The 22,252-nt window shown below is 40.3% G+C and overlaps 2 protein-coding genes across 2 annotated transcripts in view; both read left to right on the top strand.

Annotated features, from left to right (window-relative positions):
• Positions 1-22,252, top strand: part of LOC311289282 (uncharacterized protein) — a 333,082-nt gene that overhangs the window by 147,805 nt on the left and 163,025 nt on the right. The gene's annotated exons all lie outside the window — the stretch shown is intronic.
• Positions 1,163-15,267, top strand: LOC311289281 (E3 ubiquitin/ISG15 ligase TRIM25-like). The gene is made up of 5 exons (XM_084407121.1): positions 1,163-1,838; positions 4,055-4,150; positions 4,237-4,470; positions 4,910-5,063; positions 13,137-15,267. Exons 1-5 carry the CDS (start codon positions 1,266-1,268, stop codon positions 13,658-13,660), a joined length of 1,581 nt encoding a protein of 526 aa, XP_084263247.1. The 5' UTR covers positions 1,163-1,265; the 3' UTR covers positions 13,661-15,267.

Genomic DNA, 22,252 nt, shown 5'->3' with positions numbered 1-22,252 from the left:
GCACTGGCTACCTCTCGCTGCTCGCATCAAGTTCAAGGCATTGACGCTTGCTTACAGATCTATCACAGGCTCAGCTCCCTCCTACCTTCACTCACTCCTACGAGCCTACATCCCCACCAGACGCCTACGATCAATCAACAAGCGACGTCTCGTGGTTCCATCACAGAAAGCCACAAGATCACTTTCCAGATCATTCTCATTCACAGTTCCATGCTGGTGGAACACTCTCCCCACCCTCATCCGGAATGCTGAATCCCTGACAACATTCAAAAAACAGCTGAAAACCCATCTCTTCCATGAGCACCTAAACTCATAAAAAAAAAAAAAAAAAAAAAAAAAAAAAACCTTTCCCTTAAAATCCCACTTATCATGCTTATGCTACTCTGAATAATGCCTGAACTTCGTATTCTGAACACTTCTTGCGTTGTTGTTGTCTTTTGCCTCTTCATGATGACTCGCTTAATTTAGTCCTGATTTGTAAGTCGCTTTGGATAAAAGCGTCTGCTAAATGACTAAATGTAAAATGTAAATGTAAATCATGCATCGAATTAAGAAAAATACACTACGATTCCTAAACAAAAATTAAATCAAAACCAAATCATTAACAAACTTTTAACTTCATGAGGCACAATGGCAAGGCCTCTAACACCGGAGAGGCCGTCCTTGGTGAATCAGCGTCTGACTGCACATGTCATTCCAGCTCTTTTTAATGTCCATCAACTTTTTGACATCTTCAGAAATTCCCTCCTGGAAACTCCCTAAAACTTGTTCATTGGTAATCCCCTCCTGGAAACTCCCTAGGACCCTAGGATCGAATCGCAGTACTTGTAGAATCGCAATTCTTAAAAATCGCAATACATATCGTATCGGCACCCAAGTATCGTGAGTTTATCGAATTGGGAGGTGTATCGTCCCAGCCCTATAATGAACACAGTTTTCAGTCCTGCAGTACCAGTGAAGTATTTATGAAACAGAATTACTGAACTATTAAGTGAATAGTTCAGTTCAACTGAACTATTGATAGTTACTGAACTATTAAGGGTGCTGTCTTGCTTCTCAGTAACTTCTATTCTTTGAGTGTGTCTGAGACTGATTTAACACAATGTGTGTGGGACCAGGAGTGAGGAAGCTGCTTTACAGACACGCCTGTTTTGCACACGGCACTTAAACAGAACCAGGAAACAAGAAACAGTTTCAGTTCAGTGAAAGAGAAACTGAACTGTAGTTGAGCTGTTGTGTTTGCATCTCTGTATTTTTGCAGTAAAATGACAGAAGCCAGAATTACTCAGGATGAGTTCCTGTGTTCCGTGTGTCTGGATCTCCTGAAGGATCCAGTGACCATTCCCTGTGGACACAGTTACTGTAAGATCTGTATTACAGGCCGCTGGGATCAGGAGGATCAGATGAGAGTCTACAGCTGTCCTCAGTGCAGACAGATCTTCAGTCCAAGACCTGCTTTAGCTAAAAACACCATGCTGGCTGAAGTGGTGGAGAAACTGAAGAAGACTAAACTTGCTGCTGACTGTTATGCTGGAGCTGGAGATGTGCAGTGTGACGTCTGTAATGGAAGAAAACGCAAAGCCGTCAAGTCCTGTCTGGGGTGTCTGAACTCTTACTGTCTGAATCACCTTGAACAACATGAGAGTTTCTTTAAAAGAAAGAGACACAATCTGACTGATGCCACTGGACGACTGCAGGAGATGATCTGCCAGAAACACGACAAGCTCCTTGAGGTTTTCTGCCGCACTGACCAGAAGTGTATATGTCTGCTATGTACGATTGATGAGCATAAAAACCACGACACTGGATCAGCTGCAGCTCAGAGGACAGAGAAACAGGTATGAACATAAAGAAGTCTCATAATACTCATTTACAGGCTCATCATTTTGTTTATGTGTCTACTACAATACATTTACATATTTAATGTCTGTTTTCACCCTCACTGTCTGAATGCTGTTTTAGCCCTAGAAACAGAGACATTATTTATAATACATTCTTTTGTGTTATGCAAGAGAAAATCATACAAGTTTGGAAAGACATGAGGGTGAGAAAACAATTAAAGAATTTACATTTCTGGGTGAACTATCCTTATAAAATTGATTAAATAATTTGATGAAAATAACCTTACCATGTAAGCTCTTTAACCCTCTGGGGACCAAGCTGTTTTTGGGGTCCTTGAGATGTTCTGACATGCCTTGACATTTGTGCTTTTTTCAGTTATTTATAAACATGTTAATGGCTAAGGTGTAAATTCACTCTATATAGCACAAACAGGGCTACCATAATATGTGAGCAACGTGTATGTAGATGTTTGTATTTTTAAGAGAATAATGTTTATGCGTGGTTATTGGAAAAAATAAAAATGAAAGTTGCTGAATTAAGACCACAAAACACATATTAAATATGTGTCCACAAGACTTTTTGACTAATGGATGTTTTCCCTTTGAGTTCTAGCTTCAAAATGATGTGAAAATAGTCTTGCTTTATCGTTCACAAAAAAAAATACATTGATTTAAATGGTGTAAAACAGGTTTTGCTTGGAAAGCCAATATGCGAGGAGGAGGAGTAGTTTACACCTTAGATTACAATGTCCCACCCACTCTGCATAATGACTCTGCCTAATGAGCCATTCATTCAGGTGTGACACTGACTGAGCCACAATGCAAGGACAAAACATGTATTTAGACTTATATTGACCATTTAAGATTTCGCTTACATCTCTCTTGTAAATATGTTTTGCTATTTTATTAAAAATGTTACAATTACAACAATAATTACAATTTCAACAATATTTCAAGTGTACTCTTTCTTTGTAAAAAAAAAAAAAGAAAAAGATTATAGGCCTACATTTTATCATATGTATTCATTAGTTTGAATATAGCCAACATTGGAACATCTAACATCTTAGTCTATGACTTTATTTTTGACAAAAATTGTATTTTATAATAACGTTAGATATGAGCAAAAATTGCTAAACAAAAGCTTATTTGATGTGGCAGTATATTCTACAGTAGCCTAAAAACTGTTTAATACGTTGCTTATACAAATACATTTTATTTCAACATATTCCAGTCGATTTTTACTCATCTCAGTAGGCTATAGCAAAGCAGTTTATTCTTTCACACACAGACGCGCGATTCATATTTAGGCTAAACAGTCTTTACAAATATGTACCCTTCATTCATCTCACAGAAAGGCGAGTCATATTATAGAAATGCGATTCATCTTTTTGCGGTTTGCATAGGCCTACACTAACGTTATTCCATAACGTTATTCCACATCAACACTTGAGAAAAGAAAACAGCCTACCTCACTCCTCAGCGGGATCTGCTCCTCATATCAGGAGATATTGCTCCTCATATCAGCACTGTTCTGAGGAAACTTTTCTCCATAAGGTAGGCTATTATGTCTCACTCGCGACGCTTTGTTTACAGCTGATGTGGGGGCGTTTCACAGACTGAAATGGTTCTCAGAATTTGCATTTGAATAGCACGCGCTCTCCGGGGAGTGGTCACATTACTTTTGAATGGCTCGTAATGAGCTCGACTGGAGTCGCTCTCTTTGTATACAGATTACAGAAACTAAGAATATTTGTTTTTTATATAAATTACTTCATTTAAAAGATGCGATCTCAAGCTTTATGCCCGTGGGCCTGTTTGACTGAATTTTCGCGGAGTTATAGATCATTTTCGAACGCGTTTCAAATGGGAGTTTACTGACAGAGAGAAGGCAGAAATCGCATCATGTTAATTTTTCTTCATTTGTCAAAAAGCGAAACACTTTATTTTTATTGTGAGTATACAGAAAAAAAATAGAAACTGAACAGGATCGATTGATGTATTACACGAAAATGAAAGATCAAAATTAACAGAGCATTTAGTGTTTATTATTCATTGCTAAAAAAAAAAACGAGCAAAACGAGCAAAACGCGCGGGCGTGTTTTTGGTCCCCAGAGGGTTAAACCCTCAGTCTCACCACTTCACAGATATTGGATTCATATCTGTTTACCTGATGATTTGTGTGATGTTTCTCCTGTCATTGGTTTGTCCTTTAGCACCAGCTGAAGGAGACACAGAGGTCGTTCCAGCAGAGGATCCAGCAGAGAGAGAAAGATTGTCAGCAGCTGAGAGAGACTGTGGCGTCTCATAAGGTGAGTCTGGAGAAGAAGAGAAGTTTGAGAAGTCTCAGTCAGGACTCAATGAAGCTCACTGTGTGATTGTGATGTGTGTGTAACAGCGCTCTGCACAGACAGCAGTGGAGGACAGTGAGAGGATCTTCACTAAGTTCATCCGCTCCATTAAGAGAAAGCGCTCTGAAGTGACACAGCGGATCAGAGATCAGGAAAAGACTGCAGTGAGTCGAGCTGAAGGACGACTGGAGCGACTGGAGCAGGAGATCAATGATCTGAGGAGGAGAGACGCTGAGCTGGAGCAGCTTTCACACACACAGGATCACATCCATTTCCTGCAGGTAACAGAGATCTAGAAGAACAGGGTCATAGTGGACTTGAGCAAGAGACTCACAGAGAAACATTTCATGACAGCAGAATGAGCCGTTGACTGAAGTGTTGATCTTCGTGATGTTCGGTGTGTTACAAAGAATTCAGAATGAATCAAATCTACTCATGTGACGCCACTGATGCACTTGATCTCTTATATTAATGTCATTGCCATTGATGTTTGATCATCCAAGTGTTTTCCTAGAAAGTTCACATATAGTGTAAGTGTCAAACGCTAGAACTTATAGCACTAGTATGATATAATGAATATGAGAAGAATGAAGCTGATGCTGTGAAAGTGCTGGATTGAGGAGAGTTACTAAAGATCAACAAGAGCCGCACAAATCTGACAGTAGTGCAGGTTATTGATGAAGTGTGGAGGTGATGAGCTTTGATTTCTGTTTTCTGTAGAGTTTCCAGTCTCTCTCAGCTCCTCCTGAATCTACAGACGGAAATGACAATCCCTTCTGTTCTCTCTCCTCTTTTGATGGCGTGAGAAAATATGTCCGTCAGCTGAGGGACAAACTGGAGGATTTCTGCAAAGAGAAGTTGTTCTCTGACAGAGGTAAAGTCCTGGAGATTCTGCTCTCAGAAATGACCCTCCATCATCTCATATCATGTGGAAGATCATATTGGAAATGTCTTAGTAATAAGCAATTACTTAGCAATATCTTTTTTAAAGGCGCGCAAATGCCAAAGATTTACGAGATGAAACTTGTAGACCTGGTTTCACAGACAGAGCTAAGATTAAGCCAGGATTAAGCATTAGTTCAATTAGGGCATTTAAGTAGCTTTTAAAAAGGTACCTTAGAAAAAAAACATTACTGGTGTGCATCTTGATGCAAAACAATGGCACTGATATGTTTTAATGTCCAAGTTAATCTATGTAATTAAAGGTTTCAGCGCCAGATTTCTAAAGCGGTTATTTAACACTCAGAAATATAATGTCATGATAATAAATGGAGGATACAAGATGCAAGTAACAACAGTTTATTTATAAATGAAGTGTAGTGCAAAGTCCAAGCAGTTTGGTGCAGGAATGGCTGCTCTTACCCCTTCTAAGGCCGTCGTGACCTTCGATTCGATCTCCCATGTGAGTGTGGAGATAAATAGTGTCTCAGGTAAAATGCACTCTGGAGTGGACGGGCGTTCGGATGGATCAAAAATATGAGATAAAGAGTCGGGTTTGATGTTCTTGGAACTGACCGAAAAAAAGTGCCCACCGAGCCTGCCTGGAGTTGAGTCTTTTGGCAGATCTAATATATTCCAGGTTCCCCTTCTAACCAATGACGCCATTCTTCCAATGCTAACTTGACTGCTAACAACTCTCTGTTAACTGCTAACTCTGCTAACAACTCTCTACCAATGTCATAGTTAAGTTCGGCAGGTGATAACCGGTGAGACAAAAACACGCAAGGATGCATCTTGTCGTCTGTGGGAGAGCATTGGGAAAGAACCGCGCCTACCCACACCTCTGACGCGTCGACCTCCACTACGAACTGACAAGGATCAGGGGAAATCAGGATGGGAGCCGAAACAAAGCGACTTTTCAGATTGGCGAATACAGCTTCGGCTGTATCGGACCACCTGAACATCGTTATGGGGGAGGTCAAGGGTACGATCGGTCAAAGAGCGACGTCTCGTGGTTCCATCACAGAAAGCCACAAAATCACTTTCCAGAACATTCTCATTCACAGTTCCATGCTGGTGGAACACTCTCCCCACCCTCATCCGGAATGCAGAATCCCTGACAACATTCAAAAGACAGCTGAAAACCCATCTCTTCCGTGAGCACTTAACCTCATAAAAAACTTCCCTTTCCCTTTAAAACCTTACTTATCGGGCTTATGCTACTCTGAATAATGCCTGAACTTCGTATTTTGAGCACTTCTTGCGTTGTTTTTGCCTCTTCATGATGACTCGCTTAATTTAGTCCTAATTTGTAAGTCGCTTTGGATAAAAGCGTCTGCTAAATGACTAAATGTAAATGTAAATGTAAGGCAGTCAGAGGCGCGGCTAGTTGGCTGAAGTTGCGAATTAAACGCAGATAGAAATTGGCGAACCCCAGAAACCTCTGTAGGGCCTTACAGGAATCCAGACTTGGCCACTCTACCACAGCCTTAACCTTGTCAGGATCCATACGAACTCCCTCAGACGAGATGATCTACCCTAGGAAAGGAACAGACTGCATGAAAAGCACATTTCTCCGCCTTGACAAAAAGCCCATTCTCTAGCAACCTCTGACGTGCTGAACGTGTTCCTGGAGAGAAGAAAAAAAAATCAATATGTCATCCAGGTAGACATATATGAACTGATCTACCATATCTCTCAGCACGTCATTGACAAATACCTGGAAAACTGCTGGGGAGTTGGACAGGCCGAAGGGCATAACCAAATATTCAAAGTGCCCCCTGGGGGTGTTGAACGCGGTTTTCCATTTAGCTCCCTTCCTTATGCGGACCAAATGATAAGCATTGCGTAAATCCAATTTTGTGAAGACGGATGCTCCCTGTAACCGCTCGAAGGCTGAAGACATCAACGGCAAAGGATAAGTATTCTTTACCGTGATGTTGTTCAGCCCCCGGTAATCAATACACGGTCGCAGAGAACCATCCTTATTCCCCACAAAAAAGAGCCCCGCCACCGCTGGAGAAGAGGAAGGACGGAGGAACCCCGTTGCTAGAGAATCAGAAATATATTTCTCCATGGCCTCCCTTTCTGGAGCAGAAAGCGAATATAACTTGCCTTTAGGTGGAGACTTACCTGGCAGTAAATCTATGGCACAGTCATAGGGACGATGCGGAGGAAGAGAAGCAGCACGGGACTTACTGAACACTTCCTTCAGGTCGAGGTACTCAACGGGCACGTTTGACAAATTCACTGCCGCCTCCTGAAACACAGAACCAGACACAGATGAACAAACAGACACTAGACAAGACGCATAACATTGATCACTCCAGGTCGAGATACAATCTTGGCCCCAATCCACCCTGGGGTTGTGTTGTACCAGCTATGAGTAGCCAAGAACTATGGGTGCTAACAGGGAGTCCAAAATTAGAAATGACAGTGTTTCTGTGTGATGGCCTGATGTGATGAGGGTGATAGGTTCGGTGGTGAGAGAAATGTTAGGGAGTTCTTGTCCATTGAGGGTGTCCATTGAATCTTGTGAGCGAGTGATGTGATGGGAATCTGATACTTGTGAGCAAAAGTCCGGTCAATGAAGTTGCCTTCTGCTCCTGAGTCCAGGAAGGCTTGACAGTGGTGAGATTGGGTTGCCCATCTCAGTCTTACCGGGAGGAGAGTGGATGATGAGGTCTTCTCAGCGGAGATCCCACCCGATAGTAGCCTCATCTTCACTACCGGGCTCGATCTTTTTCCGGGCAGGAGTATAGGAAGTGGCCCGCTCCTCCGCAATAGAGGCATAGTCCCTTGGACCTCCGCCTCTCTCTCTCCTCCCGGGAAAGCTGAGCTCTACCCACCTGCATGGGCTCATGATCGAAAACGGGGCTGGCCGTGTCCCCGCCGCTGGCCTGTGGGACCTCGAGGACTCCAGGTAGTCTGATTGGGCGTGTAAGTCGTTCCATCCGATTCAGACGAGCATCCATTCTCAGTGGCAGTTCAATTAGCCCGTTCAGACTCTGTGGAAGGTCCAGGGCGTAGATTTCTTTCTGAACACAGTCAGCCAGCCCATGCAGGAACATGTCCCACTGCGCCTCCTCGTTCCAATGGCACTCTGCGGCCAGCGTGTGAAACTCGATGGAGTACTCCGATACGGATCGGTCTCCTTGCTGGAGGTTTGCGAGTAGTCTGGCCGCCTCTCTACCCGCCACCGCACGGTCAAAGACTCTCTTCATTTCTTCGGAGAGTGCCTGGAACGAGGCGCAGCAGAGATCTTGGTTCTCCCACACTGCCGTTCTCCAGAGAGCCGCTTGTCCAGTCAGCAGGGTCAGCACGAAAGCCACCTTAGAACGCTCGCTGTTAAAAGTCAACGGTTGCAGAGAGAAATATATAGAACACTTAGTTAAGAATGCTCTGCAATAATTGGGTTCACCTGAATAACCTTCTGGGGCAGGTAAGCGTGGCTCTGGCTGACGACTCGGATCCATGGAAGTGGGCTGAACGGGCGGTGTGGGCGGCGCAGCGAGACTCTTCAGTTGTTGGAGCTGTTGGGTGAGCTCAGACACCTGTGCCACCAGAGCTTGCACAGCATGACCTGTGTTCGAAATGTGTTCTTCCTGTTGATCCATGCGTGCAATACTGCGCGAAATGAATTCACTCAGACCTGTTGAACTCGCTGCATCCATACTGTGGTCAGATCGTTCTGTCATGATTATAAATGGAGGATACAAGATGCAAGTAACAACAGTTTATTTATAAATGAAGTGTAGTGCAAAGTCCAAGCAGTCTGGTGCAGGGATGCGGGACGTCAACAGGCAACCCGCTCGGTGATGTCAGAAGTGCAGAGAAAATCCACGAGAATCCAGCATGCAGCAATAAACTCCAGATGAACAGTAATCCAAGAGCAGAATGTAAAACAACAAGAACGAGAGATCAACACAGGCAAGGGAGCAAAAAGAACTGGAAACAGGACACTGGGAATACTCACAACAATCTGACAACACAAGACACCAAACAATGAACATATATAAGCGCGGCTGATAGGCAACAGCTGGCACTATTAATTACGGTGATTGGCAATCACCCTGACACACACGCACACACACACACACACTGACATACAGGCAGAAAGAGAGACAGTGAATTCATGAACCATGACATATAATTCCTCTTTACATGCTTTTTTAATTATATATAGGTGAAAAATAGAAATATACACCAATATATATATTATAAATACAAATCTATAATATACACCCCTGATAAAAAGTTTGGGATCGTTATGTTTTAAAAAAAATGTTTTTGAAAGAAGACTTAATTTATTTGATCAAAAATACAGTAAAAACAGTAATATTGTGGAATGTTATTACCAGGGATGCACATAAGTGGTGCGCAGGTGCGCATGCGCTACCCAATTAAACAATGCGTACCAGATGAATTGCCGCAACCCTCATTTGCGTACCTAAGATTTGGGGATAGATAGGTGCGTAATCTGTGGTGTTGGATAGGCCTCAGAACGTCAAAATGTCCAAGAAGCAAGCTCCATTAAGCAATTATTTTGGTGTCCCTCCACCTCCAAAGAAATGCCAGACTGAGTCTGAACCGCAAAAGAAGCGCGTGTTCTCTGAAAAGTGGCTGCAGGAGGTCAGTTGGCTTCAGACAAATGTTGAACGCACAGAGATGTGGTGCAAAATATGCCGTGGAAATCCCACTCTGGCGGACAAAACCGGCGCTTTTTATACAGGTACCAAAAATTTCAATCACCCAGCGTTTGATAAACATGCCAATAGCAGAGAGCACCAGAAGATAGTTCAAGCAATTGATAATGAAAACAGAAGCAGCCAGGACCAGAGCCCCAGTGGTCCACTCGACAAATGGAAAGGAAAACTGAATGAAGAACAACATCGGCCACTGTGTAATGTTTTTCTTTTAGCATTTCACAAAGCGAAACATGGACGTCCCATGCGTTCATATGAGGAAGATATTCCGCTTCTGAAGAGGCTTGGAGTTAATGTCGGGAACGCGTATCATTCTCGAGAAGGGGGAGCCGCATCATCCAGTGCATCGCACAGACAATAACTTCAGATTTGAGAGAAAAACTGCAAGCAGCTGAATTTTGGGGTGTGCTCTTCGATGGATCCGAAGATATAACAAAAACGGAACAGGAAATCGTGTACATTGTTTCTGTTTCCAGCAACGGACATTTCAGCTCAGATTTCCTTGGATTAATTAATCTTGGCGCCAATCGAACAGCACAGGATATAGTGGATGGACCTGGTCTCGGTATGCACGGACGGAGCCGCCGTCAACGTTGGAATGTACAACGGGGTCGTTCCAAAATTACGTCAGATGGTGGACATCGGGGATTCCCTTGTGCATATTCTGTGCACCGCCCACACCCTGGAGAACTGCGCCAAGTCGGCTGATCGCGCAGTCCCATACTGTGAGTCATTTAATCAATCCGTAATGCAGTTGCTAAGATTTTACTTAAAGAAAGGGGGTGCAAAACGGATTGCACAGCTAAAGGTCATATGTGAGGAGAAAGGCATAGCTTTTGCCAAATTAGGAAAGTTTCACAATATCAGATGGTTGGAGACAGGAGACTCTTTTGAAAATATGGAGAATGTTACCAGCCATCCAGATTCAAGTGGCAACAAGTGATGACATGAGCCTGAAACATATCTGTACAGAGTGTTTTTGTTGTTTCCTGGCCAACATTCTAGATATTGGAAACATTTTACAGGTCACCTCCCTCAGGTTTCAGCAAGAGAAACTAACAATTGGTGAATGCAAAGATGAGCTCATGGTTGCTGTTGGACAGTTTACTCTACTGATGGAGAGTGAAGGCAAGTACAGGAAAGAGACTGGGTCACATGCTGATGCTGACAGGGACAAAATCAATGTATTGAGAGCTCTTATTCATGAGTTTGAATGCAGATATGAATCCCTAAAATCATGTGATCAGTTTTTGATTTTTGATCCTACAACTTGGCCTCTTGAAATGAAAGATCTCCACAGTTTTGGCAACACAACTCTTAGTAACATCCTTGAGAAATATGAGGCCAACTTGTTTATTGACAGAGATTCCACTTTAAGAGAGTGGATGCGTTTAAAGCAAGCTGGAAAACGTTTGGCAGCCTCTTCTGTGCATGACCTGGTCAATGTAGTGAAGACAAGCAATCCTGACAGTTACTCCAACATTCAGAAGGTCCTTCTCTTGTCTCTTACACTGCCCTTGAGCAGTGCAGCATGTGAAAGGGGATTTTCACATTTGAATATCATAAAAAACAAGTACAGATCCCGCCTATCGGACTCCCGCCTCTCATCTCTAATGCACATTCTGTTCTCTAAGTTCACCACGGAGACCTTTGACCCGAAAGCAGCTGTTGACTTGTGGATGCAGACAGCTAGTCGCAGGCTGAACCAGGGAGAAAGGAGTAGGCCTGGTGCATCCACATCCACTGCTGTTTGTGAAATAGAGGAAGACAGTCAGAACGAGAGTGAAGATGATAATGATGAAGATGATGATGATGACATTCCGTAAGATAACAGAACCTTCAGTGCTTTAAGATAGTAACTCTAGTAAGTGCTTTAAAGTTGTCATTTCTTTGGTTTTCAGAGTTAGAAAAGCAGATATTTGCACATTTAATTTCCAGAGCTTGAAACAGTTATGTTATTTTGAAAGTTACAAGGTTTTAAAGATCAGACATTCTGTTGCACTTCTTCTCTTAATTTTCAGTTGAAATTAAAGTTCATGTGAATCATGTCACATTATCCATGCATCCCTCTAATTTGTTCCTCCCGTGAGGTGGGTTAAGGAAAAAATGCATTTGAAAATGTGAGGACCAAGCAACAACCCCCGGTTCTCCCCTGAGAACAAGACCAAAAATGTTATGTGCACCCCTGGTTATTACTAATAAAAAGAACTGTTTTCTATTTTAACATGTTTTCAAATGTAAAATAATAATCTGGAATGTATGGAGGTGTTTTTATCTGGATTTTTTGATGAACAGAAAGATTGAAATAGAAATATGAAATGAAAAATAGAAATGTGAGTTATTTTAAATGATTTAAAATAGAAATGTTTCTTAACATTTTAAATGTCTTTACTGTCATATTAAAATTTTTACTGCACATTTACAAAGTGGGAAAGAGAGCATAACTGTATCATACTTACTGACATCCAAAAAAGCAAGATTTGAAATGAACTCGTGACTTTAACAAAGATGTAAATCAGGACAGGCCTAAACTGGGGATTCAACATATTCTTTAAGGTGATGTGGTTACACGTTACTACATGTACTTACTATAGTAATAACAAATTGTGCATAATTACAAGTAACTAACCCTAAACCAAACCCTAACTGTAACTCTATAGGAAGTACATGTAGTTAATTGATATTACTCAGTACATCACCTTAAAATAAAGTGTAACCTAAATATAATTATTTTTCACTGAAAGCCAATTAAAAACATTGAGCCACGTTTTAGAGGTAGCATCACAGTAGTAAAAAAATAACTTTTCAAAAGTTTCAGGAAAGGATGAACAAACTGACAACTATTCCATTATGTTTTTATCCTTAACAGGATTTTGTATCAATTCTCTTTCATTTTTGAGTCATCAGATGGAAATTTAAAAAGCTCAAGATCACCTAAGGCTGAAAACACTGAAAATCCCCAACAATAGGCCTACAATGCTTCAAAACTTTGTAAACCATATTATTACACTTATTGGTGAATCAATTGAATGGATCCTTGCTAAATTAATGCATCAGTTGCTTTAGGTAAATTCATTCTACCATTTTAATAGTGTAAATATAATAATAGACCTAATTATAATAAACAGAATAATAACCAACATTAATATTCAGGGAAGACGATTAGACAATATTTTATCAAGAGGGGGGTGTCAGGGACCTGGATGATGGATAATGATAATGATAATGATGATTTGTACAGGATATCAGACAGATCTGACAGATTCATAATTCCTGATTCTGATGTGTTTTCTCTCCATCAGATTCCCATCAGTTCACTCTGGATCTGAACACAGTGAATAAACTCCTCCTTCTGTCTGAGGGGAACAGAGTGATTACTAACACTGACACAGAGCATCAGTCATATCCTGATCATCCAGAAAGATTTGATGTGTTTCCTCAGGTTTTGTGTCGAGAGAGTGTGTGTGAACCCTGTTGCTGGGAGATTGAGTGGAGTGGGAGATGTGTGTGTATATCAGTGTCATACAAGACCATCAGCAGGAAGGGACGGAGTAATGAGTGTCGGTTTGGACTTAATGATCAGTCCTGGTGTTTGATCTGCACTTACTCCAGTTACTCATTCTCACACAATAACATAAAGACTGATCTCCCTGTAAAGTCCATCAGCAGGAGAATAAGAGTGTGTGTGGATTACAGTGCAGGAACTCTGTCCTTCTACAACGTCTCTGACACAGTGATTCTCATACACACAGTCCAGACCACATTCACTCAGCCGCTCTATCCTGGGTTTAGGGTCCTTTCTGGAACATCAGTGAAACTGTGTTGATGAATGAGAACAGACTGATGAGAGATTCTACCCATAATGCTTTGAGCTGCATGATAAATCAGTAACAGTGAGATGTTTTAGAGTCTCTTATTTTCTCTTCATTACATTAATAACACAGCTGACCTTCTGTCAGTGAAATAACATGTCAGAATAAATGTGTGTAATGAATCCTCATATAGACAGTAAGATCAGTGTGTGTGTGTGGTAGAGCTCAGATTCTCTGCCCAAGTTCGAACTTGATCCGACCCGACCTGACCCCACCCCACCCGCGGGCCGATATATCCCGCCACTATCCTCGGGCCGGGCCGGGCCCTTGATCAAGCATTTTTAATCATTACTTTATTAGCCTAATTGGGTGGGGAGTAAGCTATGCCATTATCAGAAATATTATATATATTTTTAACAAAGTAGCCCTAAGAATCAAATGTGTACAAAGTTGCACAATTTAGGCTACAAAGTTACAAAATGCAACACGTCACGTGTCATGAGCAGCGTCTCCTCCACTCGCACGCATCACACTGGGCCTGCTGTGCTGTACTGTGTAGCTTAAGTGCAACATGGAGCTTGAAGATGTAATGAAAAAAATGAAAAACAGGAGAATTAACTTTGAGCAAGTTTGGAGGAAAGTCGGAGGTATGGAACCATTTTAAACAAGTCGTGGGCAGTGGCAACATATGTGTTGGCTTTGTCGAGTGCATTAAGTGCTCGCCTACGACAGCAAAAAAACGGGACTTCGACGATGAACAGACACATGAAGCATGCCATGACAGAAAGGATGATAGTCAGCCATCCAAAGTTCATTCTTGTTCATTTTCTGTGTTCATCATTGGTCACGTTTTTTTTTACGTTTCTTCATTCGGATCCATTTGCGATCCATTCCATTCTGAATAAACAAACAGCGCAGTTTACATGCTTCGTCCTTGTTGCATTATTCATTAAGATAATTGTAAACAGATTTCTGTAGTTCAAACACCTCGGAATTGTAGTTGAGAACGTCAGTTATAACGGCCCACGTATTGAAAAATAGTCGGGTTTAAATCGGGCTCGGGCTCATAATTACAGTTAATGTGTCGGGCCGGGCCGGGCTCGGGTAGGGTCGGGCTTGATTTTTTTCGAAGCTCTCATTAGCTTCTTCTACATCTACGATCTCTACGATGACCTTTGACCTTCCTGAAAGATAAGCCAATCCCACTGGATTATGACCTCTGTCAGTATTTCTGTTAAAGAAACACGCTGTATCTGAAAAACTTAATTGAATTTCTGTCTTTGATCTGTTGTTCTTTGTTGTATTATTAAGTTGAGTCATCTTCATTTATATAACGCTTTTAACAATGTAGATTGTTCCAAAGCGGCTTTACAGAGATACAAGGATAGTTTAAAGTAACAGAGATTATTTTGCCTTTAGATGATTTAATGAGTTTAGCGAATTCTTCCTCTCCTATAGCAACGAATGAATCGAATTTTTCCTTAGGTAGACTACAATGCACTCCCTGATGAGATACTGTAGTAGACAGTTGCATAGTTATAATTTTGTCCCTGATATTATCAATCTTATAAGTGAATTATATATATATATATATATACATACAGTACTGTGCAAAAGTCTGTGCAAAAGTCTTAGGCATGTTAATACCTGTCTGACAACAGCCTGTGATTACATGAAGAAACAGAAAAAACTGAGACAGACTAAATCCAGAAGAACTGCGGGAACGTCTCCAAGATGCTTGAAGAAACCTTCCTGCAAAGCTACAGTACTGTGAAAAGTACAGGCACTTGTGTTAAAATGCTGTAAAGTGAGAATGCTTTCAAAAATAAAATCACAAATTGAATTTATTTATGATTTAACTTCTATTAACTAATTAAACCAATATATGGTGTAACGACCCTTTGCGTTTAAAACAGCTTTTGTCCAGGTACGCTTGCACATAGTTTTTTCAGGTAGCTTTGCAGGAAGGTTTCTTCAAGCGTCTCGGAGACGTTCCCGCAGTTCTTCTGCATTTAGTCTGTCTCAGTTTTTTCTGTTTCTTCATGTAATCACAGACGGACTCGATGATGGTGAGATCAGATCATACCGGCTGTTGTCAGACTCCTTGTGCATACAGAAGTCTCATTGGATTATTACAATTAATGGCAAAAAGAATGTTTGGAAATGTAAACTTATATTTCCTACTGACACACTACAGCAAAAGATATAAATAACTGACTGGGGGGGGGTTATCGGTTTATGGGTTCAATATTTCATTTGCACACGTGGGCGGCGCTGAAACTCCCCTTTCTTCTGATTGGTCAAAACGCTCCGCCTTCAGTAGGCTACGAGTTTTTCTTTCTGTCAGGCAGAATAAGAGTCAGTACGAGTGCGGCACTGACAAATGCACTTTAATAAAATAATGTCTGAAACCACCACTCACTGTTAACTATGCACAATATTTAAAGCAGAATATGTTGCTGGTCACGTAATTCGTGCTGCTGCGACTTGCAAGCGACCCCATTAATGTGAGCCACAGTATATGGCAGATTATTTTAGCATGATGTACTTCCCATTGATAAAAACAGTGCAAATAGTTTCGTCTCTTTGGATAAAAATCAATAATAGGCTGAACTGTACCATGATAATATGTCCGTAACATTAGATGTCCATAGATGACCTACCCATAACTGTTACATTAGAGTTAGGGGATAACAAAGATTGTACAGTATAAAAATCATTATGTCTAAAGTTCCCATAAAACATGAAAACCCAACAACCCAATGGGAATATATCCTTGTTGTGTAAAACATCTGTTCATAATCTGTGATTACACAATTCCAATACGAATAGCACCGGGAGGCGTCTGGAATAGCTCTGCAATGATTGTTGGAGAATTTTCCTTGATTCATGTCTAAGTATAATGTAATGAAAATGACAAGTATGAAAAAATAGTTCTGAAAAAGATGAGAGAATGGAAAAATACCCAGACATGCAGAGTGTCAAAATACTGTATGAAACAAAGCACCATTATGTGAGGTTTGACCAATAGAGAAGACATCTCTAACTGTGTCAGGGTCACCAGGCGTGACAGAGGGGAAGAGATAGATTTGAAGGTGCCCATTGGGCATCTAGCGATAATAAAAAAGTATAAGACATGAACACTGGCCAATGTAACCTCAGATGTCCGGATGGCCAGCCGGCTTCTCACTTTGTTGCTTGTCAATAAAGTTAATTCTTCTGACCTGGAACCTCGACTCTGAGAAACTTTTTTGAGACCTGAACCAAAAAGAACTATGAATTTGCCACAACACGAGCAGGCTCTAAGTACAGCACAACATCAATGCACCGAAAAAATAAACAATTAATTTATAAAATTTATAGAATATACCTTTCTAATAAATAAAAATAGCCTACAAAACAAAATAAATCAGAATCAAGTCACAAGATGAGGAGCAAATGTGTGCAAAAAGCCTAAAGTGCAGGGGAACATATATTCAAAACACAAGCCACAAATAGTTAGATTAGATAACCCTGACAGATCAATAAATAAAATAATAATAAAGAAATTATTAAAATAACAATAGTAGCCAGAATTTTCAACTTTATAAATGCTAAACAACAATAAATGCTAAACTGGAGAGGCAGTCTTTTTAACTAAAATGTTCACAGCATCCAAAGATCAAATTAGAACCGGCTGAAAAGTTTTGAAATCACTTGTACCCTACACTGATCGAGAGAACAAATCCAGTCACTCTGTCTGTGTCCGTTGGAGTCTTCAAATTGTGCGCGCGGATAAAATACATTCTAAAACGTGAAAAGCGTTTAGATCGAGCGCTTGAGAAGCGCTTGAGATCGCAGCTTTTAAATGAAGTAATTTATATAAAAAACAAATATTATCAGCTTCTGTAATCTGTATAAAAAGAGAGCGACTCCAGTCGAGCTCATTACGAGCCATTCAAAAGTAATTTGACCACTCCCCGGAGAGCGCGTGCTATTCAAATGCAAATTCTGAGAACCATTTCAGTCTGTGAAACGCCCCCACATCAGCTGTAAACAAAGAGGCATAATATAGCCTACCTTATGGAGAAAAGTTTCCGTGCTGATATGAGGAGCAGATCCCGCTGAGGAGTGAGGTAGGCTAAGTTATCCTTTCTCAAGTGTTAATGTGGAATAACGTTATGGAATAACGTTAGTGTAGGCCTATGTAAACAAAAAGATGAATCGCGTTTCTATAATATGAATCGCGTTTCTGTGAGATGAATGAAGGGTACATATTTGTAAAGACTGTTTAGCCTAAATATGAATCGCGTTTCTGTGAGATGAATGAAGGGTACATATTTGTAAAGACTGTTTAGCCTAAATATGAATCGCGCGTCTGTGTGTGAAAGAATAAACTGCTTTGCTATAGCCTACTGAGATGAGTAAAAATCGACTGAAATATGTTGAAATAAAATGTATTTGTATAAGCAACGTATTAAACTGCAAATTAACATTTATAGGCTATGCCTTAATATTTCATAAAAACAACGTTACAGTCAGGCGAAGTATGAAAGACAACATTTTGTTGACTAGATTTGGGTACAGTTTTTACTGTAGAATATACTGTCACATCAAATAAGCTTTTCTGCTCATATATATAAAATACTATTTTGTCAAAAATAAAGTCATAGACTAAGATGTTCCAATGTTGGCTATATTCAAATTAATGAATACATATGATAAAATGTAGGCCTATAATCTTTTTTTTTTTTTACAAAGAAAGAGTACTTTTTTGCAGAAATATTGCTGAAATTGTAATTATTGTTGTAATTGTAACCTTTTTAATAAAATAGCAAAACATATTTACAAGATAGATGTAAGCAAAATCTTAAATGGTCAATATAAGTCTTCTTCAAAATATATATTTTGTCCTTGCATTGTGGCTCAGTCAGTGTCACACCTGAATGAATGGCTAATTAGGCAGAGTCATTATGCAGAGTGGGTGGGACATTGTAATCTAAGGTGTAAACTACTCCTCCCCCTCGCATATTGGCTTTCCAAGCAAAACCTGTTTTACACCATTTAAATCAATGTATTTTTTTTTGTGAACGATAAAGCAAGACTATTTTCACATAATTTTGAAGCTAGAACTCGAAGAGAAAACATCCATTAGTCAAAAGTCTTGTGGGCACATATTTTGTATGAGTTTTGTGGTCTTATTTCAGCAACTTTCATTTTTATTTTTTTAAATAACCACGCATTAACATTATTCTCTTAAAAATACAAACATCTACATACATGTTGCTCGCATATTATGGTAGGCCTGTTTGTGCTATATAGAGTGAATTTACACCTTTGCCATTAACATGTTTATAAATAACTGAAAAAAGCACAAATGTCAGAGCATGTCAGAACATCTCAAGGGTCCCAAAAACAGCTTGGTCCCCAGAGGGTTAATCTCCTAAAATAGTTAAATTAAAATATCAAATTATGTAAAGAAAACGCTTTACTATAGGAGGAACGCATTGCGTTCATATTCTGGGTTCATCTGATTATCTGCACATAGTATGGTTTCTTAATAAAGTGTGTACTGTGTACATTAAGCCACGTTAAAGTGCCTTTTAAGCGTTTTAAAAGCTTTTTTCACGTTAAGCATTTTAGAATGTCCCGTGGAAAACCAACTTGCTAACATTGGCCGGCAGAAGTGCGATCATGGTTTTCCTGATGCTAAATCCAGCCTTGGAGAATATCCTTTCTGATGGTGTACATCCACACTTTAGATTTTCTTATCCCAGACATTGTTAAAGATTTAAATCCTTGCCGCCAAGGCGCTCCTCTGTCGGTCACGGATTGAAAGTGAAACTTAAATCTGTCACGGGGTGTTTGGATTTATTCACGCACGTTAAAAAATATTTATTAAAAGCTTCTTTCTTTGCACATTTTTATATACAGCATTATCATAATAGGCTGAATATTAACGTATTGACAGAAAACCGGTAGTTCTATGTGAAATCAGACATTGAGTGCCCTCATATAGCCAAAGTGGCATGATCCTCATTTCATAACACCTCTGCGAAGTTTCGACCGTGAGATCGGTAGTCGAATCAGGCTCCTCCAATCGAAGCATCGAATCTTTGACTATTCGGGGTCACCCCTAGCTTATCCCAAAAAAAAAAAAAAAAAAAAAAAAAAAAAAAAAAAAAAATCGCTGATCCAATGCTGAGCTAGTGAATGTTGATGCACAAAATCAATACCCTGATAAAGAGGTTGACTGGCAAAAAGTATTTTATGTATTTTGAAAATACAAAAATACTCATCTTACATGTATTTAAAAGAGAATTACATTCGATTTTTTCTAAAGGATTTAAAATACAAAATAGTATTTTAAATACTTGTATCTGAAATACTGCCTATCCCGATATACTCTCTTTTATGGATCATAAAACAGTAACAGGCTAATTGTTATAGCACAAATTTTTTACGCTTTAAAATGTCCGATGAGGGATACATTTATATCATGCATTGTGCAAGTGCTCAGTGTTTCTAAAGGTTTAGGGGGGTGAGTGTAATAGACGTAGGCTAGTGAGAGCTGTGTGTGTAAATCTCACTCGCCTGATCTCAAGAGGCGCTCTAAAGACTGCGGTCCTTAGCATCCTTGTTAGAGCGTCCGCCTCCCATGCGGATGGGCCAGTGTTCGAGTCCCGCTTAGGGCGGGCGGTGCGAACCGGAGGAGCTACACACACATCACAGTGTCCTAACCAGAGATGGATTAATGGCAGGGTTCGAATTACGGGGGAGCTAAGGGGAGCTCGGCTCCCCTGAAAAGGACCTGGGCTCCCCTGAAAGCCTACTTTGAGACATTTAGGGGGAGCTCTAAAACACTGTCCATTTTTTTGTGTCGCATATAGATTTTGATTTTCTGTACATTTTTTTGTACATTCTGTACAAGGGAAAACTCCTTTTCTCGAGAATATTGAAGCCTTTATTTTAAAACGTATTGCAGCAGCGTAGGCGAGTGCATCAGAGCTCGCGCGAGCGCGCTGATGGGCTGTGCTGAGGCAACTGCACAAACCAATGGCGAGAAAGCAGAAGCACGCGATCCAATAAGAGCGCTTGGCGACCTGCCAGACTCTGCGCGCCAAATAGAAGAGTATAAATACAGAGAAAACTCGCCATATGACAGATCTAATCGACTGAAGCGAAAACACCTGACGTGAGAGAAATAGCACGGCAAGGTAACGCAGTACTCGTTCCCTTATCTCCGAGGTAAGGGAACCGAGGTTACGTAAGTAACCAAGTACGTTCTGTACTGTTTACTGTAAAACTATTGTTTTAAATGCCCGAACATGCACCAAAAGCGTTAAAATCAGTCAGGGAGGATCGGAAAATAGGGCTCCCCCGAAAGCCACTTTGTAATTCGAACCCTGATTAATGGTATGTCAATGATAATCTTAGATGATCTTTATGTGCTTTATTTACTCCCAGCAATTTAGTTTAGTGCTCAATTTACAATTTAGTGCTCCCAGCTTTGTAGCTGTAGGCCTACTAAAAGCAACAATGGATAATTCACCTCATAGACCAGTGTACAGCATCCACTTGGATGATGCGACGGCAGCCACAGAACAACGGCACTAGTGCGCTCACCACTGTTAATGTGTTAATAGCCAATGTTGGAACAGTCGCAGATGTGAGGTCATGTTTCCAGTTCCATGCTCTTCCACCTCTTCAAGCAGGCCAGGGCACGGCTCAGTGCAATCACACTATTCAAACTTTGGGGGGTCAAACGTACTCTAAAAGAAGAGCGAAAAAAGCTTCATCCTGAGTTTATTGGGGCCTTAATGCACCACTTAGCGGTCAAAGGCTGCAAGTTTATTTGCCTCAGAATCATCAGCACCTGTGGCAGCAGAAGACCTATTCTGGTTGAGTACCATCTGTACATGTCATAGACATAGCACTATCCTCAATTTCCTGTGGGAAGCCAATGTGAAATGTCAACTAGTTAACAGATACATGGCAAACACTAGCAGCATCCAGTGGTGACAATGGATGGTGGGTTTTAAACCCAGCAGTTCAAACAGAGAGATTAGAAGAAATGCTTTCCATTTTAGCCGTTCTCTTCTCTTTGTCAAACCCCAACTCTTTTATTTGGCACACCACTCCAAAAGGACACTAGACACTGAAAACATACGAGTTGAAAATAACACAATGTGTGTCTTGCTTTAGCAATTGCATCAATGTGATTTTTGTATGCATCTAACACAACTACATGTTACGGAGTAATTGTTTAAAGTTTTAATATAGGATATTATTAAAATTGTTCAATCGCTATACATTTTGTATACTTTATGAACTCACACGGAGAACCATTAAATACTGTACATATACCATTTATTTGTGTTCTTATTTAACATTAAATTATACTGCATGGTTAAATTGTATTTACTACAGTAAAATACAACTATATAAAAAAAAGTTTTTTTAAAAGGCCATTAAAACAGTAAAAACTTGTTAGAAAAAGTACTTTAAAACTTAAAATTATAGAAACCTTCATAAAATAATTTAACAACAGCTACAGATAAGTTGTATAAAATTCAATGTCCAATTTCCTGATGAACAAGTCAGCTTTCCCATAGTGTTCACCTTCA

Source organism: Rutilus rutilus (genome assembly GCF_951802725.1).
Source record: "Rutilus rutilus genome assembly, chromosome: 4".
Classification (NCBI taxonomy): Eukaryota; Metazoa; Chordata; class Actinopteri; order Cypriniformes; family Leuciscidae; genus Rutilus; species Rutilus rutilus.
Note: the sequence above shows the minus strand (reverse complement) of the source record. Positions and strands in the feature narration are given on the sequence as shown.